Raw genomic sequence first — 12241 nt, 5'->3', positions numbered from 1 at the left:
TTCAAGGTAAGGACTACCTCCATAGTAACCCTGGTCCAAGGTAAGGACTACCTCCATAGTAACCCTGGTCCAAGGTAAGGACTACCTCCATAGTAACCCTGGTCCAAGGTAAGGACTACCTCCATAGTAACCCTGGTCCAAGGTAAGGACTACCTCCATAGTAACCCTGGTCCAAGGTAAGGACTACCTCCATAGTAACCCTGGTTCAAGGGAAGGACTACCTCCATAGTAACCCTGGTCCAAGGTAAGGACTACCTCCATAGTAACCCTGGTCCAAGGTAAGGACTACCTCCATAGTAACCCTGGTCCAAGGTAAGGACTACCTCCATAGTAACCCTGGTCCAAGGTAAGGACTACCTCCATAGTAACACTGGTCCAAGGTAAGGACTACCTCCATAGTAACCCTGGTCCAAGGTAAGGACTACCTCTATAGTAACCCTGGTCCAAGGTAAGGACTACCTCCATAGTAACCCTGGTCCAAGGTAAGGACTACCTCCATAGTAACCCTGGTCCAAGGTAAGGACTACCTCCATAGTAACCCTGGTCCAAGGTAAGGACTACCTCCATAGTAACCCTGGTCCAAGGTAAGGACTACCTCCATAGTAACCCTGGTCCAAGGTAAGGACTACCTCCATAGTAACCCTGGTCCAAGGTAAGGACTACCTACATAGTAACCCTGGTCCAAGGTAAGGACTACCTCCATAGTAACCCTGGTTCAAGGTAAGGACTACCTACATAGTAACCCTGGTCCAAGGTAAGGACTACCTCCATAGTAACCCTGGTCCAAGGTAAGGACTACCTCCATAGTAACCCTGGTCCAAGGTAAGGACTACCTCCATAGTAACCCTGGTTCAAGGTAAGGACTACCTCCATGGACTGTAGAAACCCTTGTGTGGTTAAGATCCCGTGGGCAGAAATATAAATTCAAGTTTTGAAGACCTTTATCAAAACCTACTATTCTCTCTGTCTCTGAAGTGCCCTTTGTTCCTGACATAAGGGTTATTACTGTGTCTCTAATGAAAGCTCTCCTGGGCCAGAGAAACCATTAGTTTAGCTCTTTAGAGAATCTAAATAGGCTGAGCTGAGCTTGGCGCTGAACACTTCACCAGCAACAGACTAATTACACTTCTGGTGGAGGGAGGAGGTGAAGAGACTTCTGGTGGAGGGAGGAGGTGAAGAGACTTCTGGTGGAGGGAGGAGGTGAAGAGACTTCTGGGGTGGAGGGGGGAGGTGAAGAGACTTCTGGGGTGGAGGGGGGAGGTGAAGAGACTTCTGGAGGAGGTGAGGAGACTTCTGGTTGGGCGAGGAGGTGAGGAGACTTCTGGAGGAGGTGAGGAGACTTCTGGTGGAGGGGGGGTAAGAGACTTCTGGGGTGGAGGGGGGGTAAGAGACTTCTGGGGTGGAGGGGGTAAGTGAGGAGACTTTTGGAGGAGGTGAGGAGACTTCTGGTGGAGGGAGGGGGTGAGGAGACTTCTGGTGGAGGGGGGGTAGGAGACTTCTGGGGGGGAGGTGAGGAGACTTCTGGTGGAGGTGAGGAGACTTCTGGTGGAGGGAGGAGGTGAGGAGACTTCTGGTGGAGGGGGGGGTAGGATACTTCTGGGGTGGAGGGGGTAGGTGAGGAGACTTCTGGTGGAGGGAGGAGGTAAAGAGACTTCTGGGGTGGAGGTGAGGAGACTTCTGGGGTGGAGGGAGGAGGTGAGGAGACTTCTGGAGGAGGTGAGGAGACTTCTGGTGGAGGGAGGGGGTGAGGAGACTTCTGGTGGAGGGGGGTAGGAGACTTCTGGGGTGGAGGGGGGAGGTGAGGAGACTTCTGGTGGAGGGAGGAGGTGAGGAGACTTCTGGAGGAGGTGAGGAGACTTCTGGAGGAGGGAGGGGGTGAGGAGACTTCTGGTGGAGGGAGGAGGTGAGGAGACTTCTGGTGGAGGGGGGGGTAGGTGACTTCTGGGGTGGAGGGGGGAGGTGAGGAGACTTCTGGTGGAGGGAGGAGGTAAAGAGACTTCTGGGGTGGAGGGAGGAGGTGAAGAGACTTCTGGGGTGGAGGGAGGAGGTGAAGAGACTTCTGGGGTGGAGGGGGGAGGTGAGGAGACTTCTGGTGGAGGGAGGAGGTGAGGAGACTTCTGGGGTGGAGGGGGGAGGTGAGGAGACTTCTGGTGGAGGGAGGAGGTGAGGAGGCTTCTGGTGGAGGGAGGAGGTAAAGAGACTTCTAGGGAGGAGGTGAAGAGACTTCTGGGGTGGAGGGGGAGGTGAGGAGACTTCTGGTGGAGGTGAGGAGACTTCTGGGGTGGAGGGGGGAGGTGAGACTTCTGGTGGAGGGAGGAGGTGAGGAGACGTCTGGGGTGGAGGGGGGAGGTGAGGAGACTTCTGGGGTGGAGGGAGGAGGTGAAGAGACTTCTGGTGGAGGGAGGAGGTGAGGAGACTTCTGGGGTGGAGGGGGGAGGTGAGGAGACTTCTGGTGGAGGGAGGAGGTGAGGAGACTTCTGGGGTGGAGGGGGGAGGTGAGGAGACTTCTGGTGGAGGGAGGAGGTGAGGAGGCTTCTGGTGGAGGGAGGAGGTAAAGAGACTTCTAGGGAGGAGGTGAAGAGACTTCTGGGGTGGTGGAGGGGGAGGTGAGGAGACTTCTGGTGGAGGTGAGGAGACTTCTGGGGTGGAGGGGGGAGGTGAGACTTCTGGTGGAGGGAGGAGGTGAGGAGACGTCTGGGGTGGAGGGGGGAGGTGAGGAGACTTCTGGTGGGGGGAGGAGGTGAGGAGACTTCTGGGGTGGAGGGAGGAGGTGAAGAGACTTCTGGTGGAGGGAGGAGGTGAGGAGACTTCTGGTGGAGGGAGGAGGTGAGAGGACTTCTGGGGTGGAGGGAGGAGACTTCTGGTGGAGGGGGGTGGGTGAGGAGACTTCTGGGGTGGGGGTGGGTGAGGAGACTTCTGGGGTGGAGGGAGGAGGTGAAGAGACTTCTGGGGTGGAGGGAGGAGGTGAAGAGACTTCTGGTGGAGGGAGGAGGTGAGGAGACTTCTGGTGGAGGGAGGAGGTGAGGAGACTTCTGGTGGAGGGAGGAGGTGAGGAGACTTCTGGTGGAGGGAGGGGGTGAGGATACTTCTGGTGGAGGGAGGAGGTGAGGAGACTTCTGGTGGAGGGAGGAGGTGTGTAGACTTCTGGTGGAGGGAGGAGATGTGGAGACTTCTGCTTCATTAGAAATTACGAGATGAGGTGATGACTGGAATTTCAAACAAGACACTCACCAAGCCAGGCTGTGAACGGCACGCAACTCACCCAGTGGTCAGCCACCCGTGTCCTCAGAGGGCTGTGATTGTGAGCCTGAGTGGTTCCTGTTTATCTGCTCACACACAAGACAAGACACTGTTTGTTTGCACTGTTGAAGACACTGGATGCAGTCATAGAGGCATTATTGAACACATGTACAACTGTTGATTGAATATTCTCTACATTCGCTGCCATAGTATTTGTTAACCTAGATATCAACACTAAAATTAGTGTACTTTGCTCTCTGTCCTCTCTCCAACTCTGCCCTGGCCTAGACACAGCCCAGCTCAAATAGGTCACACTATGGGCCATAATTAGTTGAAATGTCAAAGATGGTGAATTATTGATGACAAGGGAGGAAACCTAAAATTGGCTGGTTTCAACCGGTTTTTAAAGGGACAGCTGGAGCTTTGGGGGCAGTTATATTTGGGGACACTTTTGCAAAGTTTCACCAAATAAATATTTGTCTGAGTTTTGCACTCTGTGAGCAAGGCAAGACTGCATTGTCACCAGAACATATGATTGTTTTTGCCAGCTGGGGACTTTGTGGAGAAATGAACCATTAATTTATTTCTGACTGAGGGACATATTGCATGATGATATGAATCCCCTATGTAACGACCTACACCTGCTAGTTCTGCTGAGTCTGTACTGAGCTGGCAGAATGAAGCACCTGGATGATCCAAATAAGACCAGGATGTTACTTCCGTAATACATCCAGGAGCACAATAGAGTGACAACAGCCATTAATCAGACGGTCAGTGCCGGCGCTACCGGGTGGCAAAACCGGGCTTGGACCCCCAGATAGATTTTGTCCCAAATTGACACTTTTCTTTAGATTGGCGAGAAATCTTCATGTGAATGTTTTAAAAAAAACGGCATTAAAACATTATGCGCATTTCCTAACCAGTGATGTTTCCGTCAAATTGACTTGTCGCCTATAAAAGTCTGTGTGTGATGACGAAGTGCACATAAAATTACGTTTTGCTGTTATATTCGCATGTACCGAATAAAAATAATACAAGTTAAATGGATGTCCATTATTTTCAAAAATACTGATGATTTCTCACACAAAAAAAAAGTGCGTTATATAGCGAGTGTACCCACTCTGGTACTGGCAGTCAACAGCTCACAGATACACTACCTACATGGTCAGATTATTGTGGACAACAGAGAGAGATTATTCTATCATGTCACCAGAATAAAGAACCTCGATATTTATTGGAAAGGAGCATCAAGCTCGTCACCTTGCTCTTTCACCATCTCGGTGAATTTCATCATGTATTTCATCTGTAGCATTACTGCATGCTTTCCGACGAGAAGTACTTCATACTTCGATATGATAGTTACTATACCAATATTTGCGCATAAAATCGTTTCCACCGACATTTCTCGCATAATACCGAAACAAATAGATTTCACCTTGTCTAGGGTATTTTGTTTACCGACAAATGTTCCATTTGCATTAGATGTTTGATCAGACACATTAGTCACATAATAAAATATTGGATCATGGAAACCTGGTTAGAGATTGTTCACTTTTGCACGTAGCTACAGCTAATAATAGGCTAGCTAGTTCCGTTAAGTGTTGGTAGCGGCACGCCAAGACCCTTCTCTCTCTTGACATAACTCTACAATAATACATTGCAACTATGGAATCCATATTGGGAAGTCACTTAGTTTTCAGACGAAAGAGACTTCCTGATATTTGCGGTCGGAGAGGAATAGGCAAAGTTCGACTGATTTGTTCTGGTCAATATTATTATTGTATTTTTTTATTCAATTAGGCAAGTCAGTTAAGAACAAATTCTTATCTACAATGAAGGCATCGGACAATGCTGGGCCAATTGTGCGCCGCCCAATGGGCTTCCCAATCACGGCCGGATGTGAAACAGGGACTGTAGTGAGATGCAGTGCCTTATACCGTTGCGCCACTCCGGAGCCCCGATATATTTTAATCTTTCAAAAGATCTGATTGGTCAAAAGATCAAATTAGCACCAAAATATTAGAATTGGGCTGCAAACGCAAGCATAACTGCTCCATGGTCTTTTTGCCAGACCAAGTGATGACAACTAATCAATGATTGAACAGCACCACCCAGTGGAGGTATGTGGTAGCACAAATAACCATTATAAAATACACAAGACCATGATGTGTTTGTGTGTAAAAACGACAGTTTTACACGTTTATTTGGGTTCCCAGTACACATATTAAGGATTTGTTCAATAGTGTCCGCTTTAGGACCTCCTAATACACTGTTATGGCAGAATAGAATGTGTGGTCTGAGGGTGTAACAAGTCAACCGACTAGCTAGTTATAACTCAGAACTGCAGTCCTATATACAATCACCTCTAGAGATCTTTTCATAGGATGGCGGTTGGTTAATTAGACATTTATCAATATTGAAGAATAGCAACTTGTTGACGACTTGTTACAATCACAAGGCTTTTTGTAAATATGCCGAGATATCTTTTTAAATGCACTTCACAGCAGATATAACGTAAACTTCTTTTATAGCTCTAGAATAATCTGCCGTACGTTTTAGAGGCACAGCCTTTGGCATCCACTTAGTTGGACAGTAGACAGCATATGGTCCAGTCCCCAATCGACCCCTAGACCCTAAGCACTTGAGATCCCACAAGCGCATAATGGGTGTCTCTCAAAACGGCACACTATTCCCTATGTAGTACACTACTTTCGATCAGGACCCAGTGTTTTTCCCAGCTGGGAACTTTGTGGGCCCTGGTCAAAACGTAGTGCCCTACATAAGAAATAGGGTGCCATTTTGGATACACACATAGGGTCTATGAGGTGTTGATCTGGGAAAGGGCCTTTGTATGTCCTCTGACTAGCCATGTGTGATGAGTTGGATTTGCGTGTCCTCCCATTAGAAGACAAGCACACTGAAACAGCCTCTACGGTAAGATAGATGCTGTACTTCTGCAGCCTTCAACCAACAACATGACAGAAGTTATACATCTCTACAGATACAGGTATTACGCCAAGAGAGGAAGATTTATTTCGTTCTTTATATCAAAAGTTTCAAGACCTGAGTATTTCAAGGAATAAGGTTGTTTCTTAACATACGAAAACGTACACGCATTTACGTGGACACTGAACCGCCACCAGGCTGCTATCTTCCCTTATGTGATTGAAACATGCACATCATTAATAACTAATAAAAACGCAGACTTCTCTTTATCTCTCCTTAAAAGAACAGAATTAAAATCTGGAATTTTGTCAATCACAGAACCAGTGAACGTGGCTCCCGGGGGTTTTTAGCAAGCAGACAAGTAGCATTACAGCACTGTGTATATATCATGTTGTGGACATTTCTGAAGATCCTTAAAGCATCAGTAATTATTACCGTGTGTGGACAGGACTGACTGACTGGGTGGGTGACGAAGTTACTTTCACATAACTTCAAAGTTATAAAATCATTTTTTACTTGTTTTTAAATCATAAAAAAACTTTTTTTCTCAGAATTATTTTCTCTCTATCCAACAACTCCTGCCAAGCCTACTATCCAGATTTGTTTGTCCAGTCTTGCCAACTCAAATGTCAAGCCAAACATATTTGGACGGAGTTGGCAAGAGAGCCAAACAGCCTGCACACAGGCTAAACGACTAACTCTGTCTGAAGTTACAGGTTCATTCCCTGGGCACTTAGCAGAGAGTCCAGCATGTCAAACGTGTCTTTGTAGTCGGTGTGTTGGCCGTTAGACCCCAGCACTCCATTTGACCCCTCCGGGCCACCGTGGTGTCTCTCCACAGTCCTCGGGCCACCACCACCGTCTGAAGAGTAGTGGGAGGAGCCTCCGGCCCCTTTGGAACTCCTGCTGCTCTTAGCAGAGTGGTGGTGGTTGTTATGACTACTGACGTCAGGGTTGGCCCGTTTCCTGGAGGTGGAACCGGAGCCCCCTAGGTCGCTACCATGGCCCCCGAGGACTCTGAGTGCCAGGGCGGGGTCGATGGCCCCTCTGCCGTTCCCGCTGAGGGAATAGGGGTGCGAGTGGCCGTGCTTGGGGTGTCTGCTGGGGCCAGAGTGGTCTTTGTACTTCTCTTTGCCCTGTGGGACACCAACATGGCCGCCCTGGTCCCTCTCAGCTGATACTTTGATTCTCATCTTTAGCTCCTCGTTGCTGGCCGCAACGCCGTTCTCAACCGCCGAGGCCTGTGGTGGGAGACCTCGTGTCTTTTTAGAGCTGGCCTTGTCCCTCCTGCTGTCCCCGTGCTGGGGGACACCCTGCCCAGGCTGGGAGCGTCTTTTATGGGACTGGTGGTGAGGGAGGGCGGGGGACTGGTACATGTCCACACCACTCTGCTCCTCTCGGACACCGTTCTGCATGGTCTGCAGGTCTGCTGCCTGTTTCTCTCTGTACTTATCCAGGGAGAGTTTCTGTGGGGGGCGCGTGAAGGGCGAGGGGTTATTGGGTAGGGCCTGTGGGTGCTTGCCTGCACTGGCCGTTTTGTGTTCGTGTTTGCCTGATGGGTACTTTGAAGGGATGGCTTGAGGAAGAAAGGCAAGGCCCTGGTCCAGCCCCAGCAGCTCAGCGTGGTCCCCAGACAGGGCCTGGTAGGGAGGGAACGGGATAGACATGTCGTCTAGTGAAGCCATCTCCCCAGAGTCTGACAGAGACGAAGAGAAGAATGAGTTGCTGCCGGCCACACCGGTGATGCCGTCCAATGAGGAGGTCCCTTGGAAGGAGGTGTCGCCCGTTTGACTGTCCATCTTGGGCTTCTTGGCAGCTTGTGTGGCCTGGAATAACGATGTGGTGAAATTCAGTTAAAAAAAGGGCAACGCCAAACCATTCCACACCCAAATGTCAGTCAATATCATTCAGAAAACCAATCTGATGAAACAGTGAAGTAGTAGCTACTAGGGGGCTAAATGCTGAAACACTTACACCAGTTGTGAGAGCAGAACCTACCCTCCAGTTACGTATCCTTTTCAGCCTGCTGGGCGTCTTCTCCAGAATTTGCAGGAATTCATTGGTCAGCTCTACATCGGACACAAAGACAACTATTAGAACCCTGAAGGAAGTGATGGGTCGGCTCTACATAGGACACAAAGACAACTATTAGAACCCTGAAGGAAGTGATGGGTCAGCTCTACGTCAGACAAAGACAACTATTAGAACCCTGAAGGAAGTGATGGGTCAGCTCTACATAGGACACAAAGACAACTATTAGAACCCTGAAGGAAGTGATGGGTCAGCTCTACATAGGACACAAAGACAACTATTAGAACCCTGAAGGAAGTGATGGGTCAGCTCTACATCAGACAAAGACAACTATTAGAACCCTGAAGGAAGTGATGGGTCAGCTCTAGGTCAGACAAAGACAACTATTAGAACCCTGAAGGAAGTGATGGGTCAGCTCTACATCAGACAAAGACAACTATTAGAACCCTGAAGGAAGTGATGGGTCAGCTCTACATCAGACAAAGACAACTATTAGAACCCTGAAGGAAGTGATGGGTCAGCTCTACATCAGACAAAGACAACTATTAGAACCCTGAAGGAAGTGATGGTTCAGCTCTACGTCAGACAAAGACAACTATTAGAACCCTGAAGGAAGTGATGGGTCAGCTCTACGTCAGACAAAGACAACTATTAGAACCCTGAAGGAAGTGATGGGTCAGCTCTACATCAGACAAAGACAACTATTAGAACCCTGAAGGAAGTGATGGGTCAGCTCTACATCAGACAAAGACAACTATTAGAACCCTGAAGGAAGTGATGGGTCAGCTCTACATCAGACAAAGACAACTATTAGAACCCTGAAGGAAGTGATGGGTCAGCTCTACGTCAGACAAAGACAACTATTAGAACCCTGAAGGAAGTGATGGGTCAGCTCTACATCAGACAAAGACAACTATTAGAACCCTGAAGGAAGTGATGGGTCAGCTCTACATCAGACAAAGACAACTATTAGAACCCTGAAGGAAGTGATGGTTCAGCTCTACATCAGACAAAGACAACTATTAGAACCCTGAAGGAAGTGATGGGTCAGCTCTACATCAGACAAAGACAACTATTAGAACCCTGAAGGAAGTGATGGTTCAGCTCTACATCAGACAAAGACAACTCTCAGTCGGAATAAACAAGAAATAATAAACAGAGGGTGGAATTCCACTATAGAATCCCGAAGGTCTTGGGTTCAACACCTTCAATCAAGTGTTCCCAATTTCCCCCTACGAGGGTGGAATTCCACTGTCCTTAAAATTAAAATAAGAACCCAAATGTTTCTGACCGTCCAGCAGTGTGAGCGTGACGGTGCGGTCCAGATACTCCCACCAGTGTTTCCCATCAGTGGAGACCGGGATCTCCCAGTTGGACCATTTACAGGCCAGGTGGATGCAGACGCAGGCGATGACTGTGGGCTTGTGCTGCAGGCAGAACGTGGTGAGGTGGAGGCTGTCGGAGGGAAGACCACAGAGGAGACACCCGTTACTACAGTTCTAGGGTTGGAATACAGGACATTAGCACTAGCCCTGGGACATGGCTGAAGACCCCATGGAACTGGTTTTCAAACCTTTCCCCGGAAAATCCCAGACATTTCAATGTTGTTACAGCCCTGAACTAGAGCACGGATTCACCTAATCAAGGTCTTGACGATTAGTTGACAAGTTGAATCACCTAATCAAGGACTTGACGATTGTGCTAGTTGTGGGAGAGCTGGGGGTCCCCGAGGAGAGATTTGAACATCTCTATGGTGTCTCTAGACTAGAGCCATGTCTCTGGTCTAATAAAGCTCAGAGTACAGCTGATCTGCATGCATACAGTCCATATTATAATACTGCCTTCATATTCCAGACTGTTGAGAGAGTGAGTGGCAGAGGCACGTACTCCGGTGGTTTTCTATGATGGATGATCGTGGCTGTTTCTCTTACCATTTCAGACAGAATCTTACCTTAGAAAACTGATACATTGAGGACAACCTAGACGGTAAACTTGTTCTTTGAGAGTACTGAGCATTTTATTGGGATCAAGCTCGTTTCCTAGAGATAATTGATGTCCACCATCCACCTGCTGTGTTCCAGTCCAGCCTGTCAAGTTATGCCATCTCACTCATACCTTTGTCAACTTTCTTTTTAAAATGTCCTTTTTCCAAAATGGTTCAATCGTCTTGCTTTGCAAAAAATCTGGGCAATACATTCATTATGGAAGTATCCTTTTGACCGTGTAAAAAAACTAACATTTTCTGCCCTCTGTCCAGACATTGTATACTGCTTTTGATAGGATAGCAAAAGTATTCATCTAAGTCAGGGCAAGTACAGTTACTAAAATTAAATTGAGGAAAATAATGAACTGTAATGTTTATTCTCCTAAGGTAAAGAAGAGGATACCTATAGCATACAAGTCATTCATATATTAGAGAGAATTATGGATGATCATTTTACTACTGGAGTATTAGGTGTGTCAATTATCACTAAGAATTTGCTTGTTACCCTTGTATATATATTAGCTTCTATTTGTCAAACATAAATCAAGAAAAACACAAAACATTATTAATACTTACCGGGACAGATGCTATAGTTTACATCTTTTCACTGATCTTTAGTGGCAAGCTATATTCAGGCTACCAATTGTGTTTTAGGAAGGAGGAGACATATGCACTCTGTAGCAACCAAACGGTCAGTGAGGACAGTCTACAGCACCACCAACACGTTCACATTGTGCATTCAACCCCTATGTGCCAACACTGAGCCCTTGTACAATACACCGCACTGCTGCAGCCTGGCTGGCTGTCCGGTACCGCCCCTAGGGGTTTACCAGAAACCTGCCTGGCGCAAAGAGGGCGTTGGACACAGGAAGGGGGACCTGCCAGTACAGGAAGCTATAGTGTGCCATCACAGTGCAACATAGTGGGGGGGGCGGGGTCAGGATAACAACCTGTTGGTAGCCATGAAATAGGAAGTCTGTGCCAAATCCTTGCTTGCTGTAATAGAAGAGAGGGGTCAAAGGTTAGCTCGGAATCTCAGACAAGCACTGGAATGAAATCAAATGAAAACATTATTAGAACTGGTTACTACATACAGGAGAGGTTTAATAAAAGTGTCTGTGTCGGGGTGTGTGTGTGTCAAAGATGAGAGAAGGTGATAAGATGGAAAGACACAGGAAGAAGGCTGTACCTCGCACTAGCTGGGAACATCTCACAACATCAGTGTGAGGATGTTCAATTGTTATTTCAAAACCTGAAAACAATGGAATGGAACATGATTAGACATTCCAAAGCCCACTGGCCATCCAGATGCAAATGAACCAACAAGTACCACGACTACGTCCCAAATGGCACCCCATTCCCTTTATAGTGCACTACTTTAGACCAGGGCCCACTGGGGTAGTGCACTACTTTAGACCAGGGCCCACTGGGATAGTGCACTACTTTAGACCAGAGCCCACTAGGGTAGCACACTACTTTAGACCAGGGCCCACTGGGATAGCGCACTACTTTAGACCAGGGCCCACTGGGATAGTGCACTACTTTAGACCAGGGCCCACTGGGGTAGTGCACTACTTTAGACCAGGGCCCACTGGGGTAGTGCACTACTTTAGACCAGAGCCCACTGAGGTAGTGCACTACTTTAGACCAGAGCCCACTGAGGTAGTGCACTACTTTAGACCAGGGCCCACTGGGGTAGTGCACTACTTTAGACCAGAGCCCACTGGGGTAGTGCACTACTTTAGACCAGAGCCCACTGAGGTAGTGCACTACTTTAGACCAGAGCCCACTGAGGTAGTGCACTACTTTAGACCAGGGCCCACTGGGGTAGTGCACTACTTTAGACCAGGGCCCACTGGGGTAGTGCACTACTTTAGACCAGAGCCCACTGGGGTAGTGCACTACTTTAGACCAGGGTCCACTGGGGTAGTGCACTACTTTAGACCAGAGCCCACTGGGGTAGTGCACTACTTTAGACCAGGGCCCACTGGGGTAGTGCACTACTTTAGACCAGAGCCCACTGGGGTAGTGCACTACTTT

General features: G+C 48.2%; 1 protein-coding gene across 10 annotated transcripts in view; it reads right to left on the bottom strand.

Annotated features, from left to right (window-relative positions):
• Positions 1 to 5406: 5406 nt before the first annotated feature.
• The window catches only part of LOC110528848 (cyclin-T2), a 12106-nt gene continuing 5271 nt past the window's right edge, over positions 5407 to 12241 (bottom strand). For 3 of the 10 annotated variants that reach the window (XR_016496991.1, XM_090239518.1, XM_090239516.1), the window contains 5 exons: positions 11391 to 11453; positions 10778 to 11197; positions 9509 to 9672; positions 8161 to 8255; positions 5407 to 8012 (listed from right to left, as the gene is read on the bottom strand). Coding sequence is in view for 8 of the 10 variants with exons in the window: in XM_090239518.1 (XP_090095644.1) it covers positions 6897 to 7985 (1089 nt within the window). In the remaining 2 variants the exon portion in view is untranslated. The remainder of the gene's footprint in view (positions 8013 to 8160; positions 8256 to 9508; positions 9673 to 10777; positions 11198 to 11390; positions 11454 to 12241) is intronic. The other 7 variants (XR_016496992.1, XM_090239517.1, XM_090239519.1 and 4 more) reach the window with 3 other exon arrangements.

This window comes from Oncorhynchus mykiss, chromosome 7 (genome assembly GCF_057628025.1).
Source record: "Oncorhynchus mykiss isolate SJ-2025 chromosome 7, ASM5762802v1, whole genome shotgun sequence".
Lineage (NCBI taxonomy): Eukaryota > Metazoa > Chordata > Actinopteri > Salmoniformes > Salmonidae > Oncorhynchus > Oncorhynchus mykiss.
This window is presented reverse-complemented; position numbering and strand designations above follow the sequence as displayed.